General features: G+C 29.7%; 1 protein-coding gene across 1 annotated transcript; it reads left to right on the top strand.

Moving 5' to 3' along the window:
- The first annotated feature begins 8,419 nt into the window (after positions 1–8,419).
- LOC135928910 (probable ATP-dependent RNA helicase DDX27) lies at positions 8,420–18,724 on the top strand. Its single transcript, XM_065465367.1, has 11 exons — positions 8,420–8,556; positions 8,598–8,660; positions 8,700–8,807; positions 8,856–9,086; positions 13,222–13,487; positions 13,904–14,145; positions 14,590–14,726; positions 14,936–15,117; positions 17,086–17,426; positions 17,734–17,997; positions 18,327–18,724. The coding sequence occupies exons 1-11, from the start codon at positions 8,464–8,466 to the stop codon at positions 18,467–18,469; spliced, it is 2,070 nt and encodes a 689-aa protein (XP_065321439.1). The 5' UTR covers positions 8,420–8,463; the 3' UTR covers positions 18,470–18,724.
- The last annotated feature ends 190 nt before the right edge of the window (positions 18,725–18,914 follow it).

The following is an 18,914-nucleotide window of genomic DNA, read 5'->3' as shown; positions in this document are numbered from 1 at the left end:
TATCTGCCCTACCTTAAATTCCGCTTCATTCCCGGCCTCAGACAGCTTCTTTTCCTGTCTTGTCGGTTTCAACGAATCCAACCAAATTCTAGTTCTCCATCCTAAAAACCTCTCCGCCGCGATGGCTCCTCTCCTTTTCTACTGTTGTTATAATACGCCACTGCCACCCACATCTCTCCACTCCCATCCTTTGACTTTCTCAACCAATTCTTGAGCACACCTACCATCCTTTCTGCTTGTCCGTTAGAACTCGGATGATAAGGAGGCGCCAAAATATGTTTCGCTCCCGTTTCTACGCAAGAGGCTCTGAACTGCTTACTAATAAAAGCAGGACCCCCATCCGAGACTACAGTCATCGCGACTCCAAATTTGGCCCATAGATTTTTCAACACTTTAATCACAATTTGAGTAGTTAATCTTTTCACTTCCTCATACTCTACCCATTTCGAAAAAGCATCTACCACCAATATATATATTTTATTCTCGAAGTCAAAGAAATTCAAATGGATGTGCTCCCAGGGCTGCGTTGCCTTCTGCCATTCACTTTCATTATCTTTTCGAGTCATCGGGGCCCAAGTAATTACATCTAACACATGCTCGACTAATATTTTCAATGTCTTTGTTCATTCCTGGCCACCAAACATACTCTCGCCCCCATTTCATTCTTTCCATTCCTTGATGTCCCGCATGAATCATGGCCATTACTGCTTCCCTTAATCTTTCAGGTATAACACTTCTATTTCCTCGCACCAAACATTCATCAATTATGGCCAATTCCTTTTGTATATATTTATAGGTCTTATCCCCTCTTGCCACATTTTATGTCCCTTAAGACACTCTTTGATCCGCCTCAATTCTCGATCTTTTAAAGTCACCCTTTTAATTTCCTCCTACGTTACCGGCCCGCCTCTAGATATTCCAACCATATTCCTAATCAATCCTTGCTCCCTTTTTTCTTCCTTTCCTCCCACTCTTTTTCCTCTAAATCTTCCCCCGCTCCGCATCTGGATAAAACATCTGGAAAATAATTTTCTCTCCCTCTGCGATATTTCACTTGGACATCAAAACTTCCCACTAGCAGTAACCATCTTTGTAATCGGGGGGATAGCATTAATTCTTTATTGTCCTTTTTGAAAAGATGTACTAGCGGTTTATGGTCCGTGTAAATAACAAATCTGCGTCTAATTAAATACTCACGACACTTAGTTAGGCCGAAAATAACGGCCAATGCTTCTTGCTCAATCACTGAATATCTCGTCTCTGCTTCCCTAAATATCCTCGAGAAAAATAACACAGGCCTTTTAACTTCATCACATAATGCAACAATGCTCTCCCTACACCTTTATTAGAAGCATCCACCGCTAATATGACTTCCAATTCATTATTAAAACATACCAATACAGGTTATTTTCATATTCTACACTTCAATTCTTTGAATGACTCCTCTTGTTCACCCATCCACCCAAATTTTTTCCCTTTCTTTAACAAGTGATATAACGGCGCTGCATTTGGGCAAAGCCTTCCACGAACCTATGATAAATAATTTATCATTCCCAAAAAGGCCTGTACCTCAGATTTATTACTAGGTCTTATCATATTATTAATTCCTGTCATATATCGGTCCAAAGGCCGTACCTCCTTTCCCGTGATCTTATGCCCCAAATATGTTACTTCAGTAACCCCCAATACACTTTTCTCCGCGCTTGCTCTCAATCCTTTCTCTTTGATTCGACTAAATACTTCATCCAATCTCCTCTCATGTTGTTCGGGCGTCTTACCCGTCACCAACACATCATTCATATAATAAAACAGCCCGTCCATTCCCTAGAACACGGCAGCCATGGTACGCTGAAAAATAGGAGCCGAAACACCAAGTCCAAATGGTAATCTACAGAATGCGAACAATCCCTTAAGCGTGGTAATAGTTAATAATTTTTTAATCTCCGGTCTTACACGTAATTGTAGATAAACATTCGAAAAATCGACCTTTGAAAAATAAACGCTTCCCTTTAAATTGGCTAATATTTCTTCAATCCTTGGCAACGGATATTTCACCTCCACAACCCATGGATTTAACCTGACTCGAAAATCTGCTCATAAACTAAGTTTTACATTGGCTTTCTTCACAGGCACCAGTGAAGTTGCCCACTCACTGTATTCCACAGGACAAACAATTCCTCTTTGTACCCATTGATCCAATTCCAGTTCCACGTCCTTTCTCCACTCAAACGGTATTCGTCGTAAACGCACAAAACTTTAGAATACAACCATTCTTTAACTTAATGTCTATTATAATCTCTGAGGCATCCTAAGTTTTAGTAAAAAATTTCCTATTTTGCACTAATCTCCGAACTCCTTCTTGCACTTGGATCATAGCCAATTTTCTTCCCTCCTCCCCATTAGTTATCAAGTCTTCTTCACTGGGCCGTGCCCTGTCCTCCATTACTTTCCGATTTTATGACATCTTCGCAGGCACCACTCTCTGCTTTTCTTGCTGCCATCCTACCTACCCTTTCCCAATATCTCCTTCTTCCTCCCTTCTCTAATATCATGACCCTCCTTAACAGGTCCAATTTGCCCTGTTTCGCTCCTAGAATTGTTTCTTCTTATTTCGCTCCTCAATTTATCGCTCCTTGAATTATGTCGATTTATTTAGCTCCCTAAATTATCGCTCCTTACATTATCACTCCTTGTTTCGCTCCTTAAATTATCGTTCCTGGTATTATCACTCCTCGTTTCGCTCCTAAAGTTATTCCTTCTTATCCCGCTCCTTGGATTATTTTGATCTGTTTCGCTCCTGGAATTGATTTTCATTATTTCTTGAATTATTTCCTCTAGTTCCCACATTAAACATGGTCTCAATTCCCGGCGATATATTCTCTCTCAACGTCACAACAGCGTATTCCTCACTCGTTATTAGTACAAATATACCCCACATTGAAAATACTCCCCAAAAACTATACCATGGACCAATTCTAGTTATCCAATTCCATCCTAAAACCGCTTCTATATTCCGATTGATAATCCATAAATCTTATATTTCAACCCTTCCCTCCAATGTTGCGACAATCTCTACTCTACCCATCGCCGCCAACAAGGTCCCATCGAATTGTCTTATCCTCAACCCCTCATTCTCTATCGCTTCACCTGGCCAAATACTTGATATTCGTTATATCCAATTATTGAAATAGCTGCTCAAATATCGAACAACATGGGAACCATTCTCCCTCCTAAATTTATTTTCACTCTTGGACATGGATCATGTACTAGACCCTCTTGTAACATATTTACACATCCCTCCTTCTCCTTCGTTTCTTTCGACCCTCTCGCCTCGACCTGACTCGGAGATTTTTTGCTATAATATAGTTATAAATTTTTACAGTACATCGCCAAATGTCCTTCTTCACGACATCGAAAACATTCCACCCTTCTCTCCCCTCCTTTTTGAATATTTACGGTTAGAACTCCTTCCCCTTTCTCTCATTCAATAGTCCTTACATTCGAAGCATTCATACCCATTTCTCCTCTATTTGTGTACTAAATCGCTCGAATTTGCTCTGATGCAAACCTGCCCTTATGGCCTTTGATTAATCCTGGAATTTGCTCTGATGTAAACCTGCCCTTCTGGCCTTTGATTAATCCTGGAATTTGCGCTAATGCAAACCTGCCCTTACGGCCTTTGATTAATCCTGGAATTTACTCTAATGCAAACCTGCCCTTACGGCCTTTGATTAATCCCTGGAATTTGCTCTAATGCAAACCTGCCCTTACGGCTTTGATTAATCCTGGAATTTGCTCTAATGCAAACCTGCCCTTACGGCTTTGATTAATCCTGGAATTTACTCTAATGCAAACCTGCCCTTACGGCCTTTGATAAATCCCTGGAATTTGCTCTAATGCAAACCTGCCCTTACGGCTTTGACTAATCCTGAAATTTGCTCTAATGCAAACCTGCCCTTACGGCCTTTGATTATTCCTGGAATTTGCTCTAATGCAAACCTGCCCTTACGGTCTTTGATTATTCCTGTTAGCTCTAATGCAAACCTGCCCTTACGGCCTTTGATTAATTTTGGAATTTTCTCTAATGCAAACCTGCCCTTACGGCTTTGATTAATCCTGGAATTTGCTCTAATGCAAACCTGCCCTTACGGCCTTTGATTATTCCTGGAATTCGCTCTAATGCAAACCTGCCCTTACGGCCTTTGATTATTCCTGGAATTAGCTCTAATGCAAACCTGCCCTTACGGCCTTTGATTAATCCTGGAATTTTCTTTAATGCAAACCTGCCCTTACGGCCTTTGATTAATCCTGGAATTTACTCTAATGCAAACCTGCCCTTACGGCCTTTGATTAATTCCTGGAATTCGCTCTAATGCAAACCTGCCCTTACGGCCTTTGATTATTCCTGGAATTAGCTCTAATGCAAACCTGCCCTTACGGCCTTTGATTAATCCTGGAATTTTCTTTAATGCAAACCTGCCCTTACGGCCTTTGATTAATCCTGGAATTTACTCTAATGCAAACCTGCCCTTACGGCCTTTGATTAATCCCTGGAATTTGCTCTAATGCAAACCTGCCCTTACGGCCTTTGATTAATCCCTGGAATTTGCTCTAATGCAAACCTGCCCTTACGGCTTTGATTAATCCTGAAATTAGCTCTAATGCAAACCTGCCCTTACGGCCTTTGATTAATTTTGGAATTTTCTCTAATGCAAACCTGCCCTTACGGCTTTGATTAATCCTGGAATTTGCTCTAATGCAAACCTGCCCTTACGGCCTATGATTATTCCTGGAATTCGCTCTAATGCAAACCTGCCCTTACGGCCTTTGATTATTCCTGGAATTAGCTCTAATGCAAACCTGCCCTTACGGCCTTTGATTAATCCTGGAATTTTCTCTAATGCAAACCTGCCCTTACGGCCTTTGATTAATCCCTGGAACAAAAACCTGATATATCGCGAGCTGCTGATAACAGTCCGAAGGTTGCAAATGTCGAGTAATTGTTTTATGCCACCAACTAACAAGTTTATCCTTGTATTTTTAATTTTCCTTTAACTTATATTTTTTCTTTATTTCAAAATCAAGTTTCTTTTTTTTTCTTTTATTTTATATATATCATAAGAATAATATTAAACGCAAATAATAATTTTTATTTCTTTTTTTTTCTTAAAAATATAAAATCGTAATAATAATTTTCATTTCTTTTAAAACAATATTTTTTGATTTTTCTTTTTCTTTAAAAAATTATTTAAAACGCAATAATCATTTTTTTTATTTCTTACTATATATAAGATATCTATTTAATTAATGCATAATAATAAACAAAAAAATATTAATTTTTTCTAATTTAAAAATAGCAATTTTTTTTATTATATATCACAAGAATGAATCCGAAAAAAAAATCAAAAAATATTAATCACAAATAAAAATTAAAAGAATGAATGCGCAAACAAAATCAAAAAAAATATTAATCACAGAATAAAATGCTTATTATACAAAATGACTCCATCTAACACGATACACATAACAAAACTCAAATCGTAACAAAAAGTAAATTAATTATTGATATAAAAAAAGTAAATTATCAATTAAAACAGTTTATATGAAGGTCAATTGGTATGTAACAAAGTTACCCTTTTCTTGTTAAAAAAAATATATAAATATAATATCCGAAAAGCTTTATTTTAAATATAATAAAAGAAAATATAAACAACATGCATCGGTTTGAATGAAATAAAACGCAAAAATAATTACTAGACTATTTCCAGACAGAGATATTTTCAAAGCGGTTTTTGGGTAATGTTCTCAGCAATTTTTTTAAATATTTATTTCCAAAAAAAGGATACTAACGGCAAATTAATTTTCTTATATAATATAATATTTAAAAAAAAAATCCAGATTCCCATTTTCTTAATCGTAAATAGAAAGCAAACTTGTTTGATTTAATTAACGATTAAATGGCGTCTTGAAATGGGGATCCGGAGTTATATATTAAAATATAATATTATATATAAAAAATTGTCAAGTTAGTATCCTTTTTTTGGAAATAAAAAAAAAGATTGCTGGAAACATTACTCAAAAACCGCTTTGAAAAAACGTTACATGAAAATGGTCTTAAAGTTGAAAATATGATGAGATTCATAATTGTAAGCAGTGGAATATTGAGATTTATAAAGATTACATTACTATAACAATAAATAATATACTAATAATTCGAAAAGGGGAGGGCAGTAGAGTCTATATAGTTTTCCAGCTTTCTTTAATTTTTAAAACTATAAATTACAATATATGGGGCTTATTAAATTTATAATTGTAATAATAATTCACAATAATATATTAACTTAAAAAATTACATTACAACTGGACATATTAATCTATAATCTCCTATAAAAGATTAAAATTATATATTATATTTTAATAATTTTGATTATATTGTTATATTTATTGTAAAAATTACAAAAAAAATCAAAAGCACGAATTTTTGAATGGAAAATAACTGATTTAGATTATAATAAGATCTCTTTTTATACAAAAGTAAATTAATTATTGATATATAAAAAGTCAATTATAGATATAAAATAATTAATAAGTTTTAATGTTGATATGAAATTAAATTGATATATAACAAAGTTATTCTTTACTTGTTAAATAAATATTATAGCTACAATATCTGATAGGCTAAATTTTAAATATGATATATGAAAATCATTGATATATTTATTTTCATAATTTTTATATGAATTTTTTGGTCGCCGCTCCTTCTGCTTTATTTAAAGTATAGAGTGAGTTTCACAAACAACAAGTAGGGGTGATAAATAACTCCATAAAACAGGGTTTGAGTCAACTCTCTAAATCAAATTTTTAACCCTTCAATATTCTGGTGGGGTATATGAAACCCCAGGCACGCTAGAAATGATATTACATAAAAACGGTTAAATATTATGATCTGGATTCTTCAGTAGATTTATCAAATATATCTTAGAATCTATATTCCAAATTTCATATATTTCGGTTGAGTAGTTTTTAAGATATAAGCATTTTGTGACTGATTGGGGTTTGTGAGATCCCACTAGAGTAAATTTGTATGTTCTATATTTTTTTTATATTTGAATATATTAGTGTAATTTTTTTTATATTGAAGAATAAAGATCCATATTATGAATTATTATGATTATATGATGGATAAGTTATTTTTTTAATTTTATATTTGAAATCTAAAAAAATAAGCTTTTTTAAAAAAAATTTGGCACAAATTATAATTCTCCTCATCATCTTTAATCCAGGCTTAAGAAATTTAAATATTTTATCAAGCTTAATGTTAGATCTATCTTATATCCAAATATCAAATGAAAATAATGAATATTACTGGAGATGTATACATTTGAAATTGGGGTCTATTAAACCCCACACGAGTACTAACGTCATTTTTTTCACCGGAGTATTGAAGAGTTAAGCATAAACTATCATTTTAGTATATATCGAGGTTTAAATTTAAAGGATGGCTTAATCTTAAAAAAAATTAACTTGTACCTACTTAGCAAATTTTTACGGGTGTTAGGATTAAATTAATTTACCAACACTATAGGCAAAAATATTCCAATTTTAACAATTATTTTTTAAATTTTTAGATAGGAATTTGATATTTCAAATAGGTAAGTTTACTTTGAAAGAAATAATAAATCTAAATATTTTTTTTAATTGATTGATGGATATCTAAAAAAATTAAATCATCAAGATATTCCTTTTATAAGTTTAAAATAATCCTTACCTCTGTATATACTATATCCTTTATACTACAATGCCATCGGGTGTAAAATGGGCGTTCATCTTATGAATTTGATTATGGTAAATAATCGAGTGTATTTAAGAGTAAATAATTTGCCAACTTTAATATATTAATAGTCCTTTGTTATCAGGGTTGATTCTAAATCCATATATTGAAAAAAGAAAAAGGTGTTATCACAGGGCAATTTTAATCCTTAAAATAATACAACTAAAAATAATTGAAGGATGCACGGAAAATTTTCTGACTAAAATATAATAGCACCCACTCTACCTCCTCCATCTCCAGCCAAATTTTTACAATACACCACTATTAATAATATATTTAAAATTTAACTGTATATAAATTGTAAATCTATTCATATATTTTATTTATAAATAAGATATAAACTATTTTAAAAATAACTTAAAAGAAACATAATTATTAAAAAAGAGGAATATAAAAAAATTAAAATACTTAGGCGTTTTTGATATCAGATGAAATTAGACATTTCTATTTGATATAAGCTTTAAAGATATATTTCTATATTAATAATCCATAAATGCAAAAAAAAGGCATTCGGGAAATTGCTACAACACATTTTTGTTGTGAGAGTGGTGAGTTGTGATGTTATCTCTCCCTATTGACAGCTGTTATGAAATACTATATTTTATTCAATTCGCCGATTTTGAACTAAAATCATGGTGATAAAATTGAAAGATACATTTTCATCTGAGTTCATTTTTGAAGATGTTGATTATGATTATAGTAACAAAACCTTGACTAGTCATAAAGTAAATATTATAGTATATCAATTATCTAATTTTTTTCATAGCCAACTTTAAATAATGCAGAAAGCTTAAATAGAGAAAAAACAAAAATTCCGGATATTTTTAAAGTTTTAAATTATATAATGCATTTTATCAATTTAATTCAGGCAATTGATGTACCAAAACCAGTTCAAAAGGAATTGCTGAAACAAAATGTTTTGAAAAAGAAATCTTTATCATTTCTAGATCTTAATTTATCAAGACCCTTATTAAAAGTATTTAAAATGTTTTATAACTACAATATGTGTTAATCATGTTCTAAGGCTATAGCTACTTTGAATTATAAAAAACCTACTCCTATACAATCATCAGCAATTCCAATTGCTCTGAAGGGAAATGATATATGTGCTTGTGCATCAACAGGAACTGGCAAAACAGCTGCATTTATTTTGCCAATTCTTGAGAGATTAATGTTTAAACCAAAATATGCCCTTAACATGACAAGAGTTCTTATTTTGGTTCCAACTAGGGAATTAGGTCTTCAAGTTTACCAAGTAATGTATTATTTTTGTCATTATTAAATATTATTTTATATTAATTAAATTAAGTATTTTTTGATGCGTCATCTTTAGTGTTTGCAACGGTCCGGTCCGGTCCAGTCCGGTCTTATTAGACTTTTCGGTCCTATGGGACGGTCCCGTCCAACAACACGGTCCCACGGTCCGGTCCGGTCCGACCGAAGACCGATTAAAGAATATAAAAGTTTACTATAAATTGCTTTATAGTTAATGTGTATGTACATGAACATATAAAATATGATTATTTAATGCCTAACACTATATAATATCTAATTCATCGTTTACTTTTTATATTCTTCCGTTTCATTAAATTCAATATTCATAGTTTACTTTTTATATTCTTCTTTGATTAGGCATTTGTGTATAATATAATAAAAATGAATTGATGATATAATTGAAATATTAATAGGGTAATTTAACTATTCATTTTTAATAAATTTAAATGCAGAATAAAACTTTTGTAGCTTTATAAAAAAATTTTTTTTAGGTGGGACCGGACCGCCTGGACCGGACCGACGGTCCCACGGTCCGGTCTCATTTGACTTAACGGTCCATCGGTCCGGTCCCATTTTAGAAAAAAAAGACCGGACCGGACCGGACCATTGCAAACACTAGTCATCTTCAAACATTTTATTTACCTTGGAAGTAGCTAAGCTACACTATGCTGGGAGCTTGTTGTATTTTGATATTCAACAACATATATTTGGTTTGGGCCTTGTATTTTTAAAAAAAATTAAATACCAGATGACATTATTAAAAATTATAACTGAGCTGGGCCAGGTGACATTAATTAAATTCCTACCCAGGCTAGGCCTGAAAATTTCCATTTTAAGACCGGTGTAAATAAACATGTGCTAATACACATTCTCCACTACCTACCAGTGATATGTCACATAAAAATGTTGGCATTCATTACACCACTTTCAATGTAAAAATTAAGTGGCATGGTGATGTGATAAAAAAGGATATTTTTATTTGTTATAAATGGGATATATTTTGTTCTTCTAATGAGTCATTTAGAAACTATGGTTTTATTTTAATTGTTTCATGGCATAATAACTGAAAATTATAAAGCAATATATTGAGTTATATTTTTTTCAAATATATACTTAAAAGCAATTCAACATTAACTTGTTAATTATGTTTCCACTTAAAAAAATATCCTTCCGATACATTTTTGTATTTCATTTCCTATCCTATAATTAGATTCATACCACCTTAGAGGTAGGTGTGGGCTGTATAATTATGCATGACATGGTGGATCATGGTTAGTTTTGTTAAATAGCTTCATTTGAGCCGATTTTTAAAAATGACTAACTCAATATTAAATCCAGATGAATATTACGCAAGTCTGAAGATTTTTCTCATAGATGGCCCGAAAGTCTAAACATCTAATAGCCAAATCTTGAAACTTAGGCAATATTTTTATGGCTAAATTATTGAGTTAGTTGTTTATAAAAATTGGCTCAAAATGAGCTGTTTATAGCATGAGTATAAATAAATTTTAAATTATTTGGCATGACAGGTCTCAAAATTTTTGCCAGGCGTGATTGTGTGAACATAAATTTCCCATGAATCACAGAATTTTTTTAAATAAATTTGCAATTTTATATTTCTAATTTATTTAGTTCTTTTTGAAAAATGAACAATTTTTGTCACATTTTATTAATAACATTTTCCCCTAAAATTTCAATTGAATGAAAAATAATAAATCTCTCAATTCATTCAGATGAAAATTTGGTAATTTTTATTTTCATTTATCTTTACTAAAAAAATTATTAATATTTAAAGAATGCTTGGATAATCTGAACACAGATTTTCATCTCACAATATTTGAAATTAATCTATGAAAACAAAAATTATTAATGTAAAAAGGTCATACAATAATAATTTTCTTTTAAAGGAAATATTTATTATGCAGCCACTACATAAGGTAGGCTTCATTTTAGATCCTAATTTCAAAAGTCTTAAGTTTTTAATAAAAAAAGAAAATGATATATATAAAATAACCTTAAAAATGAAAAGTGATAAGCTAACTAACATTTATTACTTTTCTAATTCATTCTACACACATAAAAAACTGTATATTCTAAATAAAACATAGAGAATTTCTAGATAATTTGAATTAAGCATCAGCATCTACCAATGAAAGTTAACTGAATGAACTTAAAGGATTCATCACTCATAAGAAACATTGACAATATTTTGAAGTTGAGGAAGCAGGAAAATTTTTTTCCTTTTTTGAGAAAATTAGCTAGTGAAATTTTGTCAACCTGCAAGTTTAGTTTCTAGTGGAAGGTTATTTTCTATAGCCAATTGCTTATTAGAGGAAAGGCAAATGAACATTCTTCTGTTTCTAAATAAAATTGATATATAAATTGTAATTATTTTGTGTTATTAATATGGGATTAGAGAAATAAAAACTAAAAGTGTAAAAGTACAGCAATAAGGTTTTGAAAAATTTTAAAACACCCTGAATCTTTGGGCATGACAGAAATAATTAAAATATTGTCCTTGAGTGAGCAGGTTGGGTCAAAATTTTGTTGGTAGTAAACCTAAAAGGGCATGAATTTTTTTATTGCCACTGTGAGCAGGCAAGTTGTAAATAGGCCCGCATCCACCTCTAATAGCAATAAATAAGATGTTTAGATCACATTAAAGAAATATTTTCTTAATATAATTGATATAAAAATAGTTTTATCCAAATTACAAAGCCATAGCCATGTTTTTAAACTTAGAAAAACTGGATATAAATTATTTAACTCTAAAATATATTTGATGGAAGAACTTATAAATTTTCTTAAGACCTTCCAGAAGACCTTTTAATTTATATCCATTTAAACCTGGTATACTGTAGATGTATTCATATTATTTCAAAATAAAATTAATCATTTGATATTAGAAGGAAATTATAATTCAGCAATATATATTTATGCAATAGTAAAAAGAAACTAAAATTTTTTTTTATTAGACACTTTTTTCAGGTTTTTTGAAAAAATAAATACAATAACAAATGATTCGGCTAACACAATATAATAATAAAAAATATAATGTGAATAATAAAATATGGCGGGCCAAGCAGGACACTACTATTTAAAAAAACAAAATATATTTAGGACATCTGAATATGACATAGTTGACTAGAATTCTTAAAAGACTTTATTTATGAAAAATGGCTAACCCAATATTTTAGCTAAAAAATTTTATGCAAGCCTGGAGATTTTGCTCATATTATAGATTGCAGAAGTGTTTAGACATCAAATAACAAAATCTAGAGACTTGTGTAATATTGTTTTGGCTAAAATCTTAATTTTTAATCTTTTAAATCGATTCCTTTAACAACACTATAGTTGACTTATGATAAAATATTCTTAAGATTATATAATTATTATTAAAAACCAAAAGAGACATCATTTTATATATATTTTTTAAACAAATAAAATCATAAAATTGAAATCACCCAAATATTGCTATTTTTATACATAGTATCCTATATCCAAAAGGCAAAAGAATATGTTGTATAGTAATATAATAAGATGATTATATTATAAATATATACAAGAAATCAAAAAATTACTTAATTTGCATATTACAATAAAGCTGATATGTCAAAATATAAAATGATAAATGAATATTTATTTTTATTATATAAAGATAGGCAAGAAAAAAAAAATTAATGAAAGATTCCGGGAAAAAAAATGTTGTATCTTAGATTCAGATACTCAAAAATAAATTATAACATACCAAAATTATTACCTCTCCAAAGTAAATACTTAATTGAGAAACATTTAAAAGATGCAAAATATATTTCTTAGAACGATTAATCGCTGTATAGCCCAATTTTGACATAAAATAAAAAAAATGGTATAGGTAAGAAAAAAACGGGAACATGGTCTGCTAAAATTGTAAAGGTCAACCAGAACCGATGCCCTCAAAATTATTTTAAAAAAAGGGGTCAACTGCATTAAAATCGATTATGGAAACAAAATGAAATCCTGTTATTTTATCAGCCAAAATTCATATCTACAACTCCTAGTTGACCGCCATTAGTGTGGAATACCATTTATTTTACCACGCCCTATTTTAATATTTTTTTACAAAAATGCATCAGGTCACTAAAGATTTATCCCAATTCATCACCTCTCATACTCCTGATAAGGATAAATTAAGTAGTCAAGACATCTCTCTCCAATTTACAAATGGAATATCCATTGCTCTTTGTGTAGGAGGTCTCGATATTAAAAATCAAGAGGCAGCAATTAGAAGAAGGCCAGATATAATAATTGCTACACCTGGGAGACTTATAGATCACTTACAAAATGCGCCTTCCTTTGATCTACAAAGTGTCGAAATACTGGTTCTTGATGAGGCTGATAGGTAGAATTTAATATTTTTTAAATTTATTTGTTAAATTTAACTCTTTTTAAAAATTTTTGAAATTATTTATAAATTGAAAAATATATGAAAAACATTTTTATAAAATATAACAAATATTTAATTGCTAGTTCTAATCCTGGAGAAATTATAATAATTTAAGCAATTAATTTTTTTCCTCTAAAATTGGGGTATTTTTATTTACTTCCTTTTTGTCCTCAACATTTATCAAAGATTCGATTATTAATATTTTATTTTTAAAAGAAAGATTTTTGGAGTTAAGCAATATATATAGGCTCAAGGCCGTAGTTTAAGGAAAGGTACTAACTAAATGCTATTAAATTATTATTAGTTATTACATATAATCTATTTTCATAATTTTTGATTATATTCCTAACTCATTAACATATTTTCAAAAGAATGTTAGACGAATTTTTTGCTCAACAAATGACAGAGATCATATCAAACTGTTCGGCCAAACGCCAAACCATGTTATTTTCCGCCACCATGACGGAAAAGGTTAAAGATTTAGCCCGTGTTAGTCTAAATAATCCATCCAAATTGTTTGTAGACTCCAACCTTTCCGTCCCTAAAAATTTGAGACAAGAATTTGTCAGAATCAGGGAGCAAAGGGAAAGTGATCGAGAAGCTATACTTGCCGGTATAAACTATTAATATATATCAGAGACTTACCGGCCCTGCTCTAACTTGGAGCTTGAAATCAAGACTGGGCCGATTTTAATTGTATCAATTACCATTGGGAAATCATAATGGAGTGTTTAATATTTATTTGCTATTCATGTTTTCAATTTCCTTTTGAAACAATTTTCAAAATAACGGAATTTTAAGAATCCCGTGGCTGGGCCGAAAGATTATCCAAAAATAAAAATTTTGGTTAAATTTTTTTTAAAAAAAATCCCTAGCTTTTCAAATTCGGGCTGGGTTCAAAATTTAGACTTCTGCAATTTACTTGTTACATACAACTAACTTTCGTTTATAAAAAATTTTGTAATTCTCTTTCAGATTTTTTTAGTAAAATTTTATAGATTTATTCTAATTATTGCTAGAAGTATTTCTATAATTCTTTTCAAATTTATTGTTCAAGCACTACTCGCTAGATCATTTCATTACGGAGTTATAGTGTTTGTTCAGACAAAGCTGCAAACTCACAGACTCAGTGTCCAGCTTAATTTATTGGGGTTGAAAGTTGGCGAACTTCACGGAAATTTGAATCAAAATGAGGTTTTTTAGATTTACTTTTACCTTCATACATATATATATATACACTATAGCCCTTAAAAGTTAAAGGGTTGGGTTTGATATTTAACTCCGCATTTACTAATGCTTAAGGATGACCTATATTGTGAAGTAGCATGGTGGACGTTATTCAATTTGTTGCATTCCTAATATAAACGAAAAATATAAAAATAAATTTTTTTTTTATCTAACAGAGAATAGAATCCTTGAAAAAGTTTAAAGAAGGTCAGATCGGAATCCTAATATGTACGGACCTCGCGTCACGTGGTTTAGATATCGAGGGTGTAAAAACAATTATAAATTTTACTCTGCCTAATAGCTATCAACATTACGTACATAGAGTTGGTAGGACTGCTAGAGCCGGAAACAAAGGAAGGTTTTAAAAATAATTATACATTTTTTGACTTTCAGGGTTGATGCTTTTTTAATAATTTATAATTCTCGGTATAATTATAAATTATTTTTAAGTATTTTTTTTTAACCAAATTTCTAAAAAATCAGGGTTGATAACTCGAACCCTTGAAATTTTAATGAATCGGAACTCAAACCCTTTTTTAAAATGTAGTTTTCAAGAATAGTTCTTTTATTTATTCTTTCTATGATGATATTTTAGTGGTATGATAATTTGCTTAAATGAAATTTATACAAATATATTAGTTTTTTAAAATCCTATTGTATTATTATAATTATAATATACTATTTTTATCGTGAATGTTAAATATAATAAAATAAATTATAAAAAACTGATGTTTCTGTTATTTTAGCTAAAAAAAATTCTGGACTCCGAATTATACCTACAAAAAATAAGAATCAAATATCTATTATTCCTATTTTTGCATTGAATATTTGTATTATTCTATTCACATTGAGTTATTCTTGTTTCATACAAACGATAAAATCGATAATAATAGCGAAAACAAATTATAAAAATTTTTGATGGGAAAATTTTCAAATTCACTTCGAGAATATCATTCTTCAAAGGATCTTGATATATATTTTTGTTTATTAATACCTTATTTTGCAAAATGATTTGGTTTTACTATACATAATGTGGTTGTAGACATAGAGATGAAAACCTTATTTGGAGGTTAACATCAAATAAAGAGCACCGCCATTCTACCAATTTATCAGATTTTTATATTCAAAATTTTGCAAAAGAATAAAATTAAAATTTGATCTATAGAAAGTGCACGAAAACACTTGTTGTATTCGAAGAAATTGGATATTGACAGTATTTAGAAAAATGCATAAAATGTCATGTATATTTTCCTTTAAAGTTATCCAATCGCACCAATTAAATTTTCATCCTTTTTAAATTGATAAATTATAACTTTACTTATGTAGTATTTGAAAATATAAATGCAACAGGCGATTATTAACTATGATTTAGATCTAGAATCTGGATCTGGAAAATAGATATATACAATCAGTGCAAACAAAATTGCAGAACGAAAAGATGCAAATGCAAGGCATCTAACATGTCATGCAATTCTGATTGACACCCAATAAATAATAATTGTCAAAATGAATGATAATTTTATTATTATATATTTATTTTGAATTATTATTTTTTTTAGTTACAAGTTTTTTATATTGTCAAAAGATAAAATCTTACAAGATCTTATAGGGAAGGTTAAATAGTTCTAATTTTAATTGTTCGACATAAATAATAATATGTAATTCTATTCTTAATATATAAATGAAATGGACATAATGTCTATTAATTGCTTTTTAAAAGAACTAATTCGAATTTCTGCAACTCAAAATTTTGCTACCAGACTTTCTGTTTGTAATATGGCGTGAAATGTAAATTACTTAAACATAAATTTATAGCCACAAAATGAATTAGTATATATTTTCTAGGGTACAATTAGGAGGATAAGTAGAAATCCCCACCTCTTTTACCAAATTTGCTTGGTTTGGTAAATATTATTACAAATTCCCCTAATAAATTACTAAAAATGCGTATATGATGTGCCAGTGCCATAGCTCCATTCAAAAAATTTTTTGGCCTTCAAACCTGGCCCCCTGAAAAAATTTTTGCCCAATAAAATGGCCGCCATAATTTTTCCGGCCCCTAATTTAAAAAAATATAATATAAATATTGGTAAAAAAAATAAATATAATTTTTCCAGTTTTCTTGAAAAATCATAATTTTTCCTCAATCCGATATTTTTTTATCTTTCAAACATATTAACTAAGAGATCGGATCATACCCAATTTTTTTTTAAAAATAGATCCGATGCAAGGCTCTAATTTATACTGTATTATATTTGTTGTTTAATTTGTTAAATATTTTATCATCAATCGCATTACCCCATATTTAATATTTTTATTACATAAGAGCTATATCATTAGTCGGTGACCAAGAAAGGAACGTCTTTAGAGAAATTATCAAGAACGCAGTAACATTCAGTCTTGCAGCCACCCCCAATTCTAAAGAAGAAGGCAAAGTTCTTTACAGAAAAATAGACCCTCTCGTTATAACTGACTTCAAGTTGAAATTGGAGCAACTCGAAACTAAGCTTCAAGAAAATTTGAAGGATGAGAAGATGAATAAAGACATAAGGGTTGCTCAATTGAGGGTTTTCAAGGCCGAAAAGTTAATAGAACACAGGGAAGAAATCATGTCTAGACCTAAAAGGATTTGGTTTCAGACGCACGGCGAGAGAATGAGAGACCAAAGTTTATATTATTCTTTTGAAATTATCTTTAATAACTTTTTTTTATGTTCCGAGTCGGTATTTTAAAAGAGTAAAATCATATATATCGTATTCTAGATATTTAATGAATAAGTATATTTTTTGAAGTATTATCATCATATTAATGTATCTATTATTCCAGAGTATGCAACATGGGCCTTCCTATTCTTAAATTTGACATGGGGAGTTTCATGTTCTAAACTCTCTTAAGGCAATCAAAATTTTTTTAATAAATTACTCGTACTTTCGTTATAACTGGTTTCTATAGTTATTTAAAAGTATTTTAAAAGAATCTCTCAGGTTAGATCCTACCGAAAGAAAGAAAAGGGTCGCTATAAAATCTAACAGGTCCGACGATGACGAGGTTAATGCAAAACCAACGAATAACAAAAAGAAATGGGGGAAGAATAAGTTGGAAAAGATTAAAGCGAAAGATATGTCGACCGAGGAAAGAATAAATCATGAAATAACCAAAGCTAAACAATATGCTTTAAAATGCTTGGAGCTTTCTGACGTTTCCCGAAATGATAATAAGGGTCATCGATCAACTAATGGTAATTATGATCCCTATTTTTCAGAGTTTGAAATGTTCTTAAAAGCAGATTTTATTTTTGACCAAATTTTACATAAATTTTATAAAAAAAATTATTTTTAAAATAAATCTTTTATAATTTTTAGGCATAAGAAATCTTACATGATTAAAATCGCAATTTTTTTAAAAAAAGATACCACATTTGTTATTAAAAATAAATAAAAATTAGGTTAGAAAAATAATACACAAAAAATAAAAATTTAGTGATCCATTCATTCATAATATTTTTACTGTAGATAAAATTGCAATCGTATTGTTTTTTCTATAATTTTTATCTTTATTCATTTTAAGATAAGTCTACTAAAGGTACCAAAAGAAAATCGTTTACCAAACAATTAACCGATACCGATAAAAAACGCAAGTATATACTTAAAAACGAAAACGAAGGATTCAAAAATAAGCGCAATCGTAATAATGTTACACGGAAAAAATAAATAAACGATATTTATTTGAAAAAAATGTAATATATGTTTATAGATAATAAAAAAAATAAGATTTAGTCAATTTTTATTTGAAATCATCTTCACCTTTTAGCTTAGATGGATAGGAGAAATTCTATCTCATTGTAATTTGGTTTGAATCCTAGTTGGTATAAATTAGGATTACATTGGTGTATAAATATATTTTATATCATTTTATATACAGTATCTTATATTGTAGATAATAAAATATCAATATATTATAAATTTTACAATAAAATGAATATGCAGAATTCAAAATATGAATTTTTTTTGCTATATTTAAATATTATAAGGTTTAGTATAAAAAAAATATAATATCTATGATTAGTTTTTTTTAAATTGCTAATTATTTTCTTTAAAGCTATTATATATATATATATATGTATATTATAAATTAAAGTATAAGATTTGAAAAAGC

This window comes from Gordionus sp. m RMFG-2023, chromosome 4 (genome assembly GCF_954871325.1).
Source record: "Gordionus sp. m RMFG-2023 chromosome 4, tfGorSpeb1-WG-v2, whole genome shotgun sequence".
Classification (NCBI taxonomy): domain Eukaryota; kingdom Metazoa; phylum Nematomorpha; class Gordioida; order Chordodea; family Parachordodidae; genus Gordionus; species Gordionus sp. m RMFG-2023.
The sequence above is the reverse complement of the archived record's forward strand: the minus strand, read 5'-3'. Positions and strand labels throughout refer to the sequence as shown.